The 18,045-nt window shown below is 38.0% G+C and overlaps 1 protein-coding gene across 11 annotated transcripts in view; it reads right to left on the reverse strand.

The window, feature by feature from the left end:
• Nucleotides 1–18,045, reverse strand: part of Pi3K92E (phosphatidylinositol 3-kinase 92E) — a 149,920-nt gene that overhangs the window by 75,349 nt on the left and 56,526 nt on the right. For all 11 annotated transcript variants that reach the window (XM_070098909.1, XM_070098906.1, XM_070098908.1 and 8 more), the window contains 3 exons: nucleotides 12,788–13,016; nucleotides 11,201–11,316; nucleotides 3,970–4,086 (listed from right to left, as the gene is read on the reverse strand). In XM_070098909.1, coding sequence (XP_069955010.1) covers nucleotides 3,970–4,086; nucleotides 11,201–11,316; nucleotides 12,788–13,016 — 462 coding nt within the window. The remainder of the gene's footprint in view (nucleotides 1–3,969; nucleotides 4,087–11,200; nucleotides 11,317–12,787; nucleotides 13,017–18,045) is intronic.

An 18,045-nucleotide genomic window follows, 5' to 3' on the forward strand; every position in this document is an offset into this window, starting at 1 on the left:
GTTAGAGGTATTGGGAAGATGGAAGGAATATTTTGAGGAATTGTTAAATGTTGATGAAGATAGGGAAGCTGTGATTTCGTGTATAGGGCAAGGAGGAATAACATCTTGTAGGAGTGAGGAAGAGCCAGTTGTGAGTGTGGGGGAAGTTCGTGAGGCAGTAGGTAAAATGAAAGGGGGTAAGGCAGCCGGGATTGATGGGATAAAGATAGAAATGTTAAAAGCAGGTGGGGATATAGTTTTGGAGTGGTTGGTGCAATTATTTAATAAATGTATGGAAGAGGGTAAGGTACCTAGGGATTGGCAGAGAGCATGCATAGTTCCTTTGTATAAAGGCAAAGGGGATAAAAGAGAGTGCAAAAATTATAGGGGGATAAGTCTGTTGAGTGTACCTGGTAAAGTGTATGGTAGAGTTATAATTGAAAGAATTAAGAGTAAGACGGAGAATAGGATAGCAGATGAACAAGGAGGCTTTAGGAAAGGTAGGGGGTGTGTGGACCAGGTGTTTACAGTGAAACATATAAGTGAACAGTATTTAGATAAGGCTAAAGAGGTCTTTGTGGCATTTATGGATTTGGAAAAGGCGTATGACAGGGTGGATAGGGGGGCAATGTGGCAGATGTTGCAAGTGTATGGTGTAGGAGGTAGGTTACTGAAAGCAGTGAAGAGTTTTTACGAGGATAGTGAGGCTCAAGTTAGAGTATGTAGGAAAGAGGGAAATTTTTTCCCAGTAAAAGTAGGCCTTAGACAAGGATGTGTGATGTCACCGTGGTTGTTTAATATATTTATAGATGGGGTTGTAAGAGAAGTAAATGCGAGGGTCTTGGCAAGAGGCGTGGAGTTAAAAGATAAAGAATCACACACAAAGTGGGAGTTGTCACAGCTGCTCTTTGCTGATGACACTGTGCTCTTGGGAGATTCTGAAGAGAAGTTGCAGAGATTGGTGGATGAATTTGGTAGGGTGTGCAAAAGAAGAAAATTAAAGGTGAATACAGGAAAGAGTAAGGTTATGAGGATAACAAAAAGATTAGGTGATGAAAGATTGAATATCAGATTGGAGGGAGAGAGTATGGAGGAGGTGAACGTATTCAGATATTTGGGAGTGGACGTGTCAGCGGATGGGTCTATGAAAGATGAGGTGAATCATAGAATTGATGAGGGAAAAAGAGTGAGTGGTGCACTTAGGAGTCTGTGGAGACAAAGAACTTTGTCCTTGGAGGCAAAGAGGGGAATGTATGAGAGTATAGTTTTACCAACGCTCTTATATGGGTGTGAAGCGTGGGTGATGAATGTTGCAGCGAGGAGAAGGCTGGAGGCAGTGGAGATGTCATGTCTGAGGGCAATGTGTGGTGTGAATATAATGCAGAGAATTCGTAGTTTGGAAGTTAGGAGGAGGTGCGGGATTACCAAAACTGTTGTCCAGAGGGCTGAGGAAGAGTTGTTGAGGTGGTTCGGACATGTAGAGAGAATGGAGCGAAACAGAATGACTTCAAGAGTGTATCAGTCTGTAGTGGAAGGAAGGCGGGGTAGGGGTCGGCCTAGGAAGGGTTGGAGGGAGGGGGTAAAGGAGGTTTTGTGTGCGAGGGGCTTGGACTTCCAGCAGGCATGCGTGAGCGTGTTTGATAGGAGTGAATGGAGACAAATGGTTTTTAATACTTGACGTGCTGTTGGAGTGTGAGCAAGGTAACATTTATGAAGGGATTCAGGGAAACCGGCAGGCCGGACTTGAGTCCTGGAGATGGGAAGTACAGTGCCTGCACTCTGAAGGAGGGGTGTTAATGTTGCAGTTTAAAAACTGTAGTGTAAAGCACCCTTCTGGCAAGACAGTGATGGAGTGAATGATGGTGAAAGTTTTTCTTTTTCGGGCCACCCTGCCTTGGTGGGAATCGGCCGGTGTGATAATAAAAAAAAAAAAAAAAAATTTCACACTCTGTCATCATCAAATTATGAGGCACCTTTCTTGAATATTCAGTGTGAAGCTATGCCACTAAGGATTCTGGAAGTTATCTGAGCCATTCGAGGATGCTGGGAATGCATCTTACAATTTTGGTCACAGGGCACGTGAACATACCAATTGTTCAAAGAATCTGGTCTGTAATAAACTCCTGAGTAACATTATTGAAGCTAAAATCTTATCTAGTTTTAAAAAACAGGCTAGACTAGTACATGAATGGGTGTGGTTGGGTGTGAGCTGGACTTGCCTAGCTTGGGTTACTAGGCCTGCAGCAGTGTTCCTTCCTTCTTATGAGTGGGTGAGACTTCAACATGCCTAGCATGGGCCAGTAGGCCTGCTGCAGTGCTTTCTTTATGTTACAATGAGTGATTTAACAGTTTATGAAAAGGTTAAATATTACATTCATGTGGGAATGTTAAACCCACAGGGGTTATACAGTGCCTGGGAAAATGGGAGGCATTCAAGTTCAATCCAAGGAAGAGAAAAGCAGATCCAATTCCTTGGATCAAGAGCCCCTCCCTTGAGGGGCACAGATTAAATAAAAAGCCCCCTAGTCATGCATAACATTTTTGGTAAGCACACTACTGTGAAATGTTAGATTTTCCTGATTACTACAAAATTCTTTTTCCTTTTTTGAGTATTTACTTAGATAGCCTTCATTTTAAACACTAACTTTAGACACAACACTGCACTCTTATTAAATTTCTCAGCCTACTCAGAAAATAGCATTTACTCATTAAGATCCTCTGCCTTATATTGCACTTCATGAAGTGCCAAACTTGTATGGGTCATTCAGTGCAAGGAGTGGTAGAAGTTTAATCTTCCATCTACTAATTGCACCCAAACAAGTGACCAGTCAGGCTGTTGATGATCACACTTCAGGATCCTGAATCGGAATACAGTACCGTACTAACCCAGACTTCATCGCAAGCTTCAACATAACCCAATGCCATCATACCACAAAATATATGTATAAATAAAGGAGCCCAAAATTTTCCATCACTGGCTGTTGTGTATCTTTCTTGTTATTGTCTGATTGTAAGTAGTGTTTATTTTAGAGATTTTAGGTTTTCATGTATAAATTGTATCAGTGGCAGCTCGTGTATAGGCATTGCAGAACTGCAGCACTCCCCTATTTTCGCTCGATATTATCGATAACATTCAATATAATGAGTCTTTTTTTCTTTAATTCTTTCTTTATACTTGTACATATAATCCTTAAGCCTAATGTCAGTAGCCATCCCCTAGTACATGAAAAAATTACAAAAATCCTTGTATGGAACTGTGCCCTTAACAGTTCCAGCGACTCGGTGTTTGACTGTTGTGCGCATGTGCACATGTCTGAAATAAGTCACTGCACACTGAGCAGAGAGAGCACAATTGCAAGAGTAAGGTAGTGTTTCTTTTTGACTCAGCGATGTGTGTTGTGTTTAAAAACCACATACGATATTCTTGAATGTGATAAAGTGTAGAATTAGATAATTATCATGCTTCCAGCTACTTTATTTAATTCATAGTTTTTTTACGGTTCTTTTATTTTACACAATATTAAAATAATGGCTAAAAAACTTTTGAAGCAGCAAGTCCACTAATTTTAGCTACGAGCCACCACTGAATGGTATACAATACTGACAAGTTAATGAGGTTAATTAATAAAATTACTTATATCTATACTTATATTTTATATATTACTAGTAACTCATGCTCCCAGTTTTCTAAATGGGAAAAGCTATTGATAATTTTAAATTACTGTACTCACTATTTGACTGGTTTTATTTTGAAGAACAGGCTATGCCAAAAGAAACTAGATAATGCAGTTCTACACTCAAAATTCCTCAGGAGCAAAAACTCAGAATCTCTCTTAATTTTGAACAGTTATTACAAACACATAAAATCTTAAATCTACATTAGTGTATCTGATTTTTTATGGAAAATAACTAGCCTGAGGTTAAACAGTTTTATATAATAAACAAGACAATGAAAAATTAGATGAAATATGTTTTGCTTTCTACAATTACCTCCATAGATGTATCAAATTGAACTGACAATAGAAGTTGTTCATCGTGTAATCTGTCTGTTATATATCTAGGCAACTCAGCATCTGTAGCAATTCGTGCTGGATACTGATATTGCACCTGCAATGAAGATAAACAAAATAATTTTAATAACATAAAATTAAATCTTCTTCTTTCAATGCACTGGCATTATCCCAAGTAGGGTGGCCCTAAAAGAAAAACAAAAAGTTTCTCTTTATAAATTTAGTAATGTATACAGGAGAAGGGGTTACTAGTCCCTTGTTCCTGGCATTTTAGTCGCCTCTTACGACATGCATGGCTTATGGAGGAATTCTTTTCTACTTCCTCATGGAGATGAGAGGAAATAAACAAGAAGAACCAGTAACTAGGTAGTAGGTTGGTAGACAGCAACCACCCAGGGAGGTACTACCGTCCTGCCAAGCGAGTGTAAAACAAAAGCCTGTAATTGCTTTACATGATGGTAGGATTGCTGGTGTCCATTTTTTTGTCTCATAAACATGCAAGGTTTCAAGTACGTCTTGCTACTTCTACTCACACTTAGGTCACACTACACATACATGTTTTTTTTTTTTTTTTTTTTCAACAAGTCGGTCGTCTCCCACCGAGGCAGGGTGACCCAAAAAAAGAAAGAAAATCCCCAAAAAGAAAATACTTTCATCATCATTCAACACTTTCACCACACTCACACATTATCACTGCTTTTGCAGAGGTGCTCAGAATATAACAGTTTAGAAGCATATACGTATAGAGATACACAACATATCCCTCCAAACTGCCAATATCCCAAACCCCTCCTTTAAAGTGCAGGCATTGTACTTCCCATTTCCAGGACTCAAGTCCGACTATATGAAAATAACCGGTTTCCCTGAATCCCTTCACTAAATATTACCCTGCTCACACTCCAACAGATCGTCAGGTCCCAAGTATCATTCGTCTCCATTCACTCCTATCTAACACGCTCATGCACGCTTGCTGGAAGTCCAAGCCCCTCACCCACAAAACCTCCTTTACCCCCTCTTTCCAACCCTTTCGAGGACGACCCCTACCCCTCTTTCCTTCCCCTATAGATTTATATGCTTTCCATGTCATTCTACTTTGATCCATTCTCTCTAAATGACCAAACCACCTCAACAACCCCTCTTCTGCCCTCTGACTAATGCTTTTATTAACTCCACACCTTCTCCTAATTTCCACACTCCGAATTTTCTGCATAATATTTACACCACACATTGCCCTTAGACAGGACATCTCCACTGCCTCCAACCGTCTCCTCGCTGCTGCATTTACCACCCAAGCTTCACATCCATATAAGAGTGTTGGTACTACTATACTTTCATACATTCCCTTCTTTGCCTCCATAGATAACGTTTTTTGACTCCACATATACCTCAACGCACCACTCACCTTTTTTCCCTCATCAATTCTATGATTAACCTCATCCTTCATAAATCCATCCGCCGACACGTCAACTCCCAAGTATCTGAAAACATTCACTTCTTCCATACTCCTCCTCCCCAATTTGATATCCAATTTTTCTTTATCTAAATCATTTGATACCCTCATCACCTTACTCTTTTCTATGTTCACTTTCAACTTTCTATCTTTACACACATTCTCAAACTCATCCACTAACCTTTGCAATTTTTCTTTAGAATCTCCCATAAGCACAGTATCATCAGCAAAAAGTAACTGTGTCAATTCCCATTTTGAATTTGATTCCCCATAATTTAATCCCACCCCTCTCCCGAACACCCTAGCATTTACTTCTTTTACAACCCCATCTATAAATATATTAACCCTTTGACTGTTTCAGGCCCCTCTCTGAAACTGTCATTCTATGTCGCTCAATTTTTGAAAAAAAAAAAAAAAAAATTTTTTCTTATGAAATGATAGAGAATCTTTTCCCGATGGTAATGACACCAAAAGTTCGAAATTTGGTCGAAAACTCGTGGAATTATGCTCCCTCGAAGTTAGCGGTCTCGGCGACATATGCGTATCGGCGATTTCGCCGACTTTGAGCCCAATTTTCAGCCAATTCCATTGTTCCAGTTGACCAAACTCATAGCTATTTCTTTAGAACTCCATTTTATCTATCAGCTGAGTACAAGAAACCTCCCATTTACTAATTTGGACTACCCAATATGGTGGTCAGAAATTGGCAATTTGGCCAATTTCACGCAAAATAAAAAAGATGCCAATTTCAAAATAGGGTCCAGAATAAACAAGGTAGACATTCGTGGCACTAAAATAACATATGCTCTGTTCATTAGTCACATCTCTAGGCCCCTCTTATATTATTATTGCTTTCTATTTTGATTATTTATTCATACAAAAAAATACAAAATTTACTGTTATGTAGACGACTGCATTATTGTAAAAATGGTATAAATAATATCAGTGCACTAGTGAAAGAATATTAGACTCCCCAGTTGACGTGTATTGGACGTGTGGTGTGATTTATTTAGTCTTGAACATTGGTAAAAATCGAACATTTCTGCTACTTTGAGCTCAGTTTCAAGGTCGTTTTCATCATAAAAGTAATGAAAATCATCTCTATTTCTGTAATATGTTTTCCATTTTATCACGTAAGACCATGAAAACGCGAATACAACGATAAATACTATACGAAAATACACCTCAAAGTCGGCGTTTTATTCCAAAAAAACGATGAGTGTTTTTTTTTTCTCATTACGCAATGTGTGCTGCAGGATTTTTTTTATGTGGTGCACACTGACCACACAGACCCATTCTCTCACATGTGGGCCTACCAGCTTTCTCCCACTTGATTTGAAGCCGCTAGAATTATTGAGTATATATACGTCAGAAACATTGGCTCGTAAGACGTATTTATACGTCGAAAACAGTCAAAGGGTTAAACAACCATGGTGACATTACACATCCCTGTCTAAGACCTACTTTTACCGGGAAGTATTCTCCCTCTCTTCTACACACCCTAACCTGAGCCTCACTATCCTCATAAAAGCTCTTTACAGCATTTAGTAACTTACCACCTATTCCATATACTTGCAACATCTGCCACATTGCTCCTCTATAAACTCTATCATATGCCTTTTCTAAATCCATAAATGCAATAAAAACTTCCCTACCTTTATCTAAATACTGTTCACATATATGCTTCAATGTAAACACTTGATCTACACATCCCCTACCCACTCTGAAACCTCCTTGCTCGTCCGCAATTCTACATTCTGTCTTACCTCTAATTCTTTCAATTATAACCCTACCGTATACTTTTCCTGGTATACTCAGTAAACTTATTCCTCTATAATTTTTACAATCTCTTTTGTCCCCTTTCCCTTTATATAAAGGGACTATACATGCTCTCCGCCAATCCCTAGGTACCTTCCCCTCTTTCATACATTTATTAAACAAAAGTACCAACCACTCCAACACTATATCCCCCCCTGCTTTTAACATTTCTGTCATGATCCCATCAGTTCCAGCTGCTTTACCCCCTTTCATTCTACGTAATGCCTCACGTACCTCCACCACACTTACACTCTGCTCTTCTTCACTCCTAAAAGATGGTATACCTCCCTGGCCAGTGCATGAAATTACCGCCTCCCTTTCTTCCTTAACATTTAAAAGTTCCTCAAAATATTCTCGCCATCTACCTAATACCTCCCTCTCCCCATCTACTAACTCCCCTACTCTGTTTTTAACTGACAAATCCATACTTTCCCTAGGCTTTCTTAACTTGTTTAACTCACTCCAAAATTTTTTCTTATTTTCATTAAAATTTCTTGACAGTGCCTCTCCCACTCTTTCATCTGCTCTCCTTTTGCACTCTCTCACCACTCTCTTCACCTTTCTTTTACTCTCCATATACTCTGCTCTTCTTATAACACTTCTGCTTTGTAAAAACCTCTCGTAAGCTACCTTTTTCTCTTTTATCACACCCTTTACTTCATCATTCCACCAATCACTCCTCTTTCCTCCTGCCCCCACCCTCCTATAACCACAAACTTCTGCCCCACATTCTAATACTGCATTTTTAAAACTATTCCAACCCTCTTCAACCCCCCCACTACTCATCTTTGCACTAGCCCACCTTTCTGCCAATAGTCGCTTATATCTCGCCCGAACTTCCTCCTCCCTTAGTTTATACACTTTCACCTCCCTCTTACTTGTTGTTGCCACCTTCCTCTTTTCCCATCTACCTCTTACTCTAACTGTAGCTACAACTAAATAATGATCCGATATATCAGTTGCCCCTCTATAAACATGTACATCCTGGAGCCTACCCATCAACCTTTTATCCACCAATACATAATCTAACAAACTACTTTCATTACGTGCTACATCATACCTTGTATATTTATTTATCCTCTTTTTCATAAAATATGTATTACTTATTACCAAATTTCTTTCTACACATAGCTCAATTAAAGGCTCCCCATTTACATTTACCCCTGGCACCCTAAAATTACCTACTACTCCCTCCATAACATTTTTACCCACTTTAGCATTGAAATCCCCAACCACCATTACTCTCACACTTGATTCAAAACTCCCCATGCATTCACTCAACATTTCCCAGAATCTCTCTCTCTCCTCTACACTTCTCTCTTCTCCAGGTGCATACACGCTTCCTATAACCCACTTTTCACATCCAATCTTTATTTTACTCCACATAATCCTTGAATTTATACATTTGTAGTCCCTCTTTTCCTGCCATAGCTTATCCTTCAACATTATTGCTACTCCTTCTTTAGCTCTAACTCTATTTGAAACCCCTGACCTAATCCCATTTATTCCTCTCCATTGAAACTCTCCCACCCCCTTCAGCTTTGTTTCACTTAAAGCCAGGACATCCAGTTTCTTCTCATTCATAACATCCACAATCATCTCTTTCTTATCATTTGCACAACATCCACGCACATTCAGACTTCCCACTTTGACAATTTTCTTCTTCTTATTCTTTTTAGTAATCTTTACAGGAAAAGGGGTTACTAGCCCATTGTTCCCGGCATTTTAGTTGACTTTTACAACACACATGGCTTACGGAGGAAAGATTCTTATTCCACTTCCCCATGGATATAAAAGGAAAAGTAATAAGACCAAGAACTATTAAGATAAAATCAAAGAAAACTCAGATGAGTGTGTATAAATAAACGTGTACATGTATGTGTAGTGTGACCTAAGTGTAAGTAGAAGTAGCATACATACATGTACAAGCATATATATACACACCCCTCTGGGTTTTCTTCTACTTTCTTACTAGTTCGTGTTCTTGTTTATTTCCTCTTACCTCCATGGGGAAGTGGAACAGAATTCTTCCTCTGTAAGCCATACGTGTTGTAAGAGGCGACTAAAATGCCAGGAGCAAGGGGCTGGTAACCCCTTCTCCTGTATATATTACTAAATGTAAAAGGGGAAACTTTCATTTTTTCTTTTGAGCCACCCTGCCTTGGTGGGATACGGCCAGTGTGTTGAAAGAAAGAACCAGTAAGAAAAAAGAAAATCCAGAGGGGTGTTTATATACATGCTTGTACATGTATGTGTAGTGTGACCTAAGTGTAAGTGGAAGTAGCAAGACGTACCTGAAATGTTGCACTTTTATGAGACAGAAACAAGACACCAGCAATCCTGCTATCATGTAAAACAACTACAGGCTTCCATTTTACACTCACTTGGCAGGACGGTAGTACCTCCCTAGGCGGTTGCTGTCTATCAACCTACTACCTAAGATAAAATTAAATATCACAGGAAAAACAGTGACTGAATGAATGATAGTTAAGTCTTTTCCTCTTTGTTGGGTCACCCTACTTCTGTGGGAAATGGCCAAGGTGTATCCATGGTTTAGTGACCCAAAAGTGCCTCTTAATTTTGCATAATAATGGCCCCATAATGCAAAAGTACAAAGGTTGGCAATTCTTCAAAGCCTAAGTCGTGAACTGCTTTCCATCGGCGGGAAAGTGATAATTCTCCACTTATTGAGTATAATTTGTCAATCAAACTTTATATATATATATATATATATATAGGGTTTGCTACTATCCACGGTTTTGGTATCCATGGCGGGTCCTTGAAAAGTATCCCACAGATACAGGAGTCCTACTGTATTTTAATTGGATGAGAAACAACACAGGATAATAGTACATGGATAATGAGGATTTTTTACAAAATTACAAGTGATATGTGGTTGTAGACAAATGTAGTTACTAAGACTTGATAGCAATTATACAATAAACTCCTGCTGGTGTGTATAATTCCTTAAAATTACTTTTAAGAGATTATAATTAATACAGCCTCTCCTCACTTAATGACGGAGATAGGGATCTAAGACCCTGTCGGTAAACGAATTCATCTCTAAATGAGGAGCATACTATAATGGTAGTGGATTTGTGTCAAACATCTTTGATATTGTTTTAATGTCACCTTTACACCATTTATAACATTTCTGGTATATTTTTAAATGTTTATACAGCAGTGTACTGTATATTGCAATAAACAGAATTGAGGAAATCAGCTCTAATATACATTATTTAGGTATAAATACTGGTCAGAGAGCCCGTCGTAAGTCCGAGGTGTCGGTAAACGAGTACGTCGCTAAGCGAGGAGAGGCTGTATACTACACAGTACAACTCTAGCATAACAGCAATAATCAAATTAGCTATTTAAAGAATGAAAATACAAGAATTCTGCCTGTAGCTACAAATACTGAAGATGGGACATATCAGCAGAGCTCAGCACCAGTACCTACAGTAAGTATAACCACAAGCAGGTGAGCCTTACACTGTCCTACTGTGTACTGTACAAATTAAGATCTCTGAAACAGCCTAGCTATACCTCAAAAAGCATAACTCCACTACTTTCAACATGTATATTAACTCTGAATATAGTACAAATTTACTACTGGTATACCTTTTTACTATGACTAAAAAAATAGTACTGCAATAAAGCATGACTTAGCAATGATGGATACCACTAGCAAGGGTAAAAAATGTCTTATTAAGAAAAGCAACAAGACAATTTTTCAAGAGCACATCTTAATTATCTTGGGAGGTTGTGTACTACACTAAGACTGACCAAAAACAAAATGCGCAAATATAAAATTAGAGGTGAAGAGTGTGATTATAATAAGGTTCCCACATTAATTCAGGCTCAAAAAAAAATATTCATTTCTACCTAGGAACACATTACTTTACTACATACAGAATTTGTGAAATTTTTACTAGCTGGACTTTACCTGTTCAGACCAGGTTAATTTATTTCTTGCAGACACAACTTCATCACACACTGCCTTCATCTTCCACCGAAATTCATTCACCTCAGGATTTTTGAGGGCATCAAATTTCTGGAGTTCTGAAATGAATAAAAACTGAAGCTCATAAATCCAGCTTGTCTTTGGTTTTTATTATTAGGATGTCCTACCTTGGTGGGATATGGCAGGATTAAAAAAAAAAATAACCATTTGTAAATGATCAAAAACACTAGAATAAACTAGAGGATTTCTCTGTCTACAATCCAGTATATCAATCTCTCAATGTGTGTGAGAAATGCATTCCTGTTATGTACAGTACCATCCAAGGAAAACTATGAAAAAAGATATTGTGCTATTATAAGCCAAATGTACAAATAGTCTGTATAACAGATATGGTAAATAAAATGAGAAATTCCAGATGTTGTTTCAAGAACTGAGAGCTTTAAAGAAGACTACACACACCCTCAACAGCCAACTGTGATGGTGGAGAGTGATACAATACCTACAACCTAAATATGGAAAAATTACTGCTGAGTATATATGCAAATTAACATATGCTGCACTGAATATTTCTGGAAGTTTGCAATGATACTGTACAGTAGTAAGCTAGGTATTGGCCATTGGCTGAGCCTCTCCTATACAGGTTATAGATACAACCAATATCTTTGGCTTCTGAGGAAAAATAAAATATATACATGGAGTGAGTGATGATGAAAGTGCTCCTTCTGCTTCGGGTCACCTTGCCTTGGTGGGAGACAGCTGATGTGTTTTAAAAGAAAAAAAACAATCAAATCAAAATTACCTCTAGATTCCTCACATCTGCTGACAGCCGACACAGAAAACAGCTGATTTACTCCAGTCAATAGGGTAAAAGTACACCACAACACTTATGACAGGGGATATATTAAACTAAACTTTGGGAGTGAACATATACCCCTTGTGTTATGACCTAGGTCAATCTATGGCTGGTAATTTATGATACAAAACATACAGTATCTAAAAAAAACTAACTGAAACACTTATCTATTAAATTCCCTTCTTTGGTATAGCTCAACAATTCTTAATTCAGTGTAGTTAGTGATGATCACCACTAACTGAAAATGAACTATGCAGAAAGGTGTAATTAACACTACATCTTAAGTGAAAAATAAAAATCTAATATATAAACTAGCATGCAATATGCATTTCACCAATTACCATATACAGGTACCATCCGACTTATGACTGAGCTTGGTTCCGACCAACCGGTTGTAAGTCGAAATGAACGTAAGTCAAACCTTACTACTAAATATCAACATCACATGTTGATATTCTTTATTTTATTGTTTTATTTTGGTATTTCATTTTTCACTTTACTTTTTATGCTTTTAGTACTGTATTTTATACTGTAAGGTTTAGAATAAACACTGTGTACAACACAAACAGTTGTTTATTTCCCAGAAATTTGGCATAAAAAACACAATCGTAAGTCAAGTGGTCATACATGAAGCAGGTCGTAAGTAGGATGGTAGGTGTATTACACTGTGTATTAACATACAAACAATTACAATTGCAGCATTATATTCTTCGTACCTTTACCAATTAACTGGCCAATCTGGAGATTAAGTAATTTTTCAGTTTCATTGCCTTTCCTTTCAACCAATTTTAAAATCCACATGAAGGGATTGATCTCCTGCAAACACTTGGTTTCGTCCATCAACTCCACAGTTTCTGCCCGTTGGCTGATACATGCAAAGTGGTAGGATGAGAGGTCGTGGAGAGTCCCAAACAGAGGAAATTCGCTGGCACGTTCCCATAGTTCCTGAAAAAAATGAGCCTAGGTTAAGCACCAATTAGTGTGGCTAGTAAATGAATGGACCATATGGACAGCCACTGCCTTAGCTATGAGGACCTTGATGAATCGTAGGTTTTCTGTCCCTGACAGGGTATACAGTAACTTACAAAAGTAACAAATATAAATTTGAAAGTAAAATGACTGTTATGCTTACAGTGTAATAATATCTAGTGTAGAAATTGATAAATGAATAAATTGAAAAATTACATGGAGTGCACAGGATTCATACCTTGTGTCAGTTAGAATATGTAACTTGTTGATGGGCTTAATTTTTTTGTAATTTAACACATGTCAATTTAAATAATGTAGTTTACTGGGATAATGTGCTTGTTTCCTTGAGTGCTGCTTTGCTTAACATTAGGTTTTTCAATAATGTATCCCCATTAATATGTGAGGTATGCTTATAGTGTTATACCATACCTAAGGTACAAAAATCAAGACCTGAAGCACTACACCACATTTTAGGGAAAGAAAATATTTATAGTACTCAAATACAGGCATACCTCACTAATACAGTGGATTAGGTTCCAGAGGACTGCCATAAAGTGAATCACAGCCTTTTTTTCACTTGCCAGTACATAAAAAACTAAAATCATGGCTTGCAACTCTTCTTTTCATTAGTATTAAACTTATGGGCCATTGTACTGTAAATAATAATTACCATAACAATAACACAAAGTTTTATAAAAATTTAAAATTGCAAAAAACACGACACTGAGGAATAAAGGACACAAATGCTGTAAATAGACTGAGCGCAGGTAATAAAATGGTACCAGGCAACTCGCTTGATTCAGCTCGGAATCCGCTGAAGTGCATGTCACCACTGAAAAACTATCTTGAGAACAAGGGAAGCGCTGAAAATAATAAACATAAACATACTGCCTCGGTGGGAGACGGCCGACTTGTTGAAAAAAAAAAAAAAAAAAAAAAAAAAAACATACTGTAATTGAAAAGTGACATATTAATGTAAAGCACTCTCAAGCGAAGCGCCTTTAAGCAAGGTATGCCTATATACCAGATATGAATAACCTGCCAGGCTTTGGTTCTGATGTTACTGTATGTCAAGTATAGCTCAATCCTCAATTATGTACTGATGATTTATATAAAATACAGTAAAACCTTTAATTAATAGACCTCCTATTTAACAGAATTTGAAAATTATGGAAAAAAAAAATTGGCTGGACAAATGTTGGAATCAGACATGATGGAAAAAAGTCTGCAATTCTAGAATTTGTCCATAACAATAGTGTCCAGTTGTCTTTTGAATCATCAAACCAAGTCAGATAATTCCAATGTTTGTCCAGTAAGGGCCAGAGGTTCCATGTCCAGGACTTGTCTGTTTTCAGTGTTCTATAAGCCATAAGCCACCCATGCTTGTTTATTTCCTGTGCTCACTCACACATACACTTGTCATTCAGTTTCAAATTTTCCCTGGATCTACAGAGGTCTGTGTGACATCGTTTACATATTGAGTAAAGTGCAACTAACAATGGTTCTCAGTGTTAAGCAGAAACAAATTAATAAGGTAGGCTAGGTGTGGTGTCTGTGGCATGGATACGTGAGGAATATTCTTTTAAGAAACAAATAGTTTTCACTTCATCTCTCTTCCACAAAAAGGTAAGTAAAATTACTGTAAATTACATACTACAGCTAGCCCTCCACTTTCGTGAGTTTCAAACATTTGCGAATGCCCAGCCGCAGTGAAGAGTTAGAATCCACACACTAGATTCATCATGCCATGCAGTTACACTCCATATTCATTCAACTGTCACCAATAACTGTATGGCTATCATCAAAATCATCATTGTCATTGTCATCATCATCACAAGTCGTCAGAGTTCATCTGCCTAACCTTATGAAGTGGTGAGTGTTATGTTTGCTCATTATTTGTTATTAAACCACAACATGTGGGAGATGGCCGACTTGTTGAAAAAAAAAAAATGTATATACAATATTTTATGTTGTTTTCATGTGCTTTATGATTGTTCATAGCTCAATAGGTTAAGGAAGCAGTATTGTTAGCTAAGTAAATACCATTATTATATTTCCCTACAATATATTTGCACAGTGATTATGTATGAGTGAGGTGAAAGTGTAGAATGATGATAAAAGTATTTTCTTTTTGGGGATTTTCTTTCTTTTCGGGTCACCCTGCCTCGGTGGGAGATGGCCGATTTGTTGAAAAAAAAAAATTGCGCATCAAAACATTCGCGAACGCTACAGTACAGTATTATTACATTTCCCTACATCATATATGCGCACCAAACATTCTCAAATTTTCAAGATTCGCGAGGTTCTTGATCCCCTAACTTTCACGAATGTGGATGGCCTCCTGTATAAAATTACTATACAGTACTGTACTGTATATATACATACATAACTATATTTTTATTTACATTGCAGTACTATACAGGTACTGTAGTTAGAATATAGTATACCTTACACAATACACAATTCAGTAGCATACCTTATACAATACACAATTCAGTAGCATACCTGTACAATACTGTACTGTGCTGTTTTACAGGTCACAATACCCATATTCTTAGTAGTCTTTTGGATCTATGGACTAAGCCCACTTATTCAGAACTTCGTCTGTTTATGTTATAATCATGAAAAATTAATTTTGCAATTCAGAGTCTATGGGCAATTAGCAATAATGTACACACCCCTCTTCCCCTATTGATTTATTAACCCTTAAATGGTCCAAACGTATATATACATTTTTTCAACATCTGAAAGTATGTAAAAAATGCAGATCTTCTTTTTTGCTTTACCTTTGAAAGCATGTAAAGAAAACTTTTATCTACATTTTTTTTTGTTGTATTTGAAAATATGCAAAAAAAGTAGATCTACTTTTGTAGCACTATGAATTTAAACGTCGATCTGTTTGGACCGTTTAAGGGTTAATTAATGTGTTCACATAAATTTAAATAATAATAATAATAATAATAATAATAATAATAATAATAATATAGGTAGTAGGCTGGTAGACAGCAACTGCCCAGGGAGGTACTACCATCCTGCCAAGTGTAAAATGAAAGCCTGTACTACATGATGTTTTACATGATGGTAGGATTGCTGGTCTCTTTTTTCTGTCTCATAAACATGCAAGCTTTCAGATACGTCTTGCTACTTCTACTTACACTTAGGTCACACTACACATGCATGTACAAGTATATATATACACACCCATCTGGGTTTTCTTCTATTTTCTTACTAGTTCTTGTTCTTGTTTATTTCCTCTTATCTCCACAGGGAAGTGGAACAGAATTCTTCCTCCGTAAGCTGTGCGCGTTGTAAGAGGCGACTAAAATGCCCAGAGCAAGGGGCTAGTAACCCTTTCTCCTGTATAAATTACTAAATTATAAAGAGAAACTTTCGTTTTTCTTTTTGGGCCACCCTGCCTCAGTGGGATACAACCGGTTTGTTGAAAGAATAATAATAATAATAATAATAATAAATAACAATAATAATAGTTTGGGCGAGATATAAGCGACTATTGGCAGAAAGGTGGGCTAGTGCAAAGATGAGTAGTGGGGGGGTTGAAGAGGGTTGGAATAGTTTTAAAAATGCAGTATTAGAATGTGGGGCAGAAGTTTGTGGTTATAGGAGGGTGGGGGCAGGAGGAAAGAGGAGTGATTGGTGGAATGATGAAGTAAAGGGTGTGATAAAAGAGAAAAAGGTAGCTTACGAGAGGTTTTTACAAAGCAGAAGTGTTATAAGAAGAGCAGAGTATATGGAGAGTAAAAGAAAGGTGAAGAGAGTGGTGAGAGAGTGCAAAAGGAGAGCAGATGAAAGAGTGGGAGAGGCACTGTCAAGAAATTTTAATGAAAATAAGAAAAAATTTTGGAGTGAGTTAAACAAGTTAAGAAAGCCTAGGGAAAGTACGGATTTGTCAGTTAAAAACAGAGTAGGGGAGTTAGTAGATGGGGAGATGGAGGTATTAGGTAGATTACCTGGAGGTTACCTAGAGGTTATTCCAAGGATCAACGCCCCCGCGGCCCGGTCCATGACCAGGCCTCCCGATGGATCAGGGCCTGATCAACTAGGCTGTTACTGCTGGCCGCACGCAGTCCGACGTACGAGCCACAGCCCGGCTGATCCGGCACTGACTTTAGGTATCTGTCCAGCTCTCTCTTGAAGGCAGCCAGGGGTTCATTGGCAATTCCCCTAATGCTTGATGGGAGGCTGTTGAACAGTTTTGGGCCCCGGACACTTATGGTGTTTTCTCTTAGTGTACCAATGGCGCCCCTACTTTTTATTGGCGGCATTTTGCATCGCCTGCCCAGTCTTTTACTTTCGTAGGGAGTGATTTCTGTGTGCAGATTTGGGACCATTCCTTCCAAGATTTTCCAAGTGTAGATTATGATATATCTCTCCCTCCTGCGTTCCAACGAGTACAAGTCAAGTGCTTCCAAGCGTTCCCAGTAGTTAAGGTGCTTGACAGAACTTATACGTGCAGTAAAGGATCTCTGTACACTCTCTAGATCTGCGATTTCACCTGCTTTGTATGGAGATGTTAATGTACAGCAGTATTCCAGCCTAGAGAGAACAAGTGATTTGAAAAGGATCATCATGGGCTTGGCATCTCTCGTTTTGAAAGTTCTCATTATCCATCCTATCATTTTCTTTGCACGTGCGATCGTGGCACTGTTGTGATCCTTGAAAGTGAGATCCTCAGACATTACTACTCCCAGGTCCCTTACATTATTTTTCCGCTCTATTGTATGGCCGGAGTCAGTAGTATACTCTGTTCTAGTTATTATCTCCTCCAGTTTTCCATAACGGAGTAGTTGGAATTTGTCCTCATTGAACATCATATTGTTTACCGTTGCCCACTGGAAAACTTTGTTTATATCTTCTTGGAGGTTAACCGCATCCTCAGCAGATGACAGCCTCATGCAGATCCTAGTATCATCCGCAAAGGATGATACGGTGCTGTGGTGAGAATATTTTGAGGAACTTTTAAATGTTGAGGAAGAAAGGGAGGCGG

The sequence above is a fragment of the Cherax quadricarinatus genome, chromosome 65 (genome assembly GCF_038502225.1).
Source record: "Cherax quadricarinatus isolate ZL_2023a chromosome 65, ASM3850222v1, whole genome shotgun sequence".
NCBI classification, from domain to species: Eukaryota; Metazoa; Arthropoda; class Malacostraca; order Decapoda; family Parastacidae; genus Cherax; species Cherax quadricarinatus.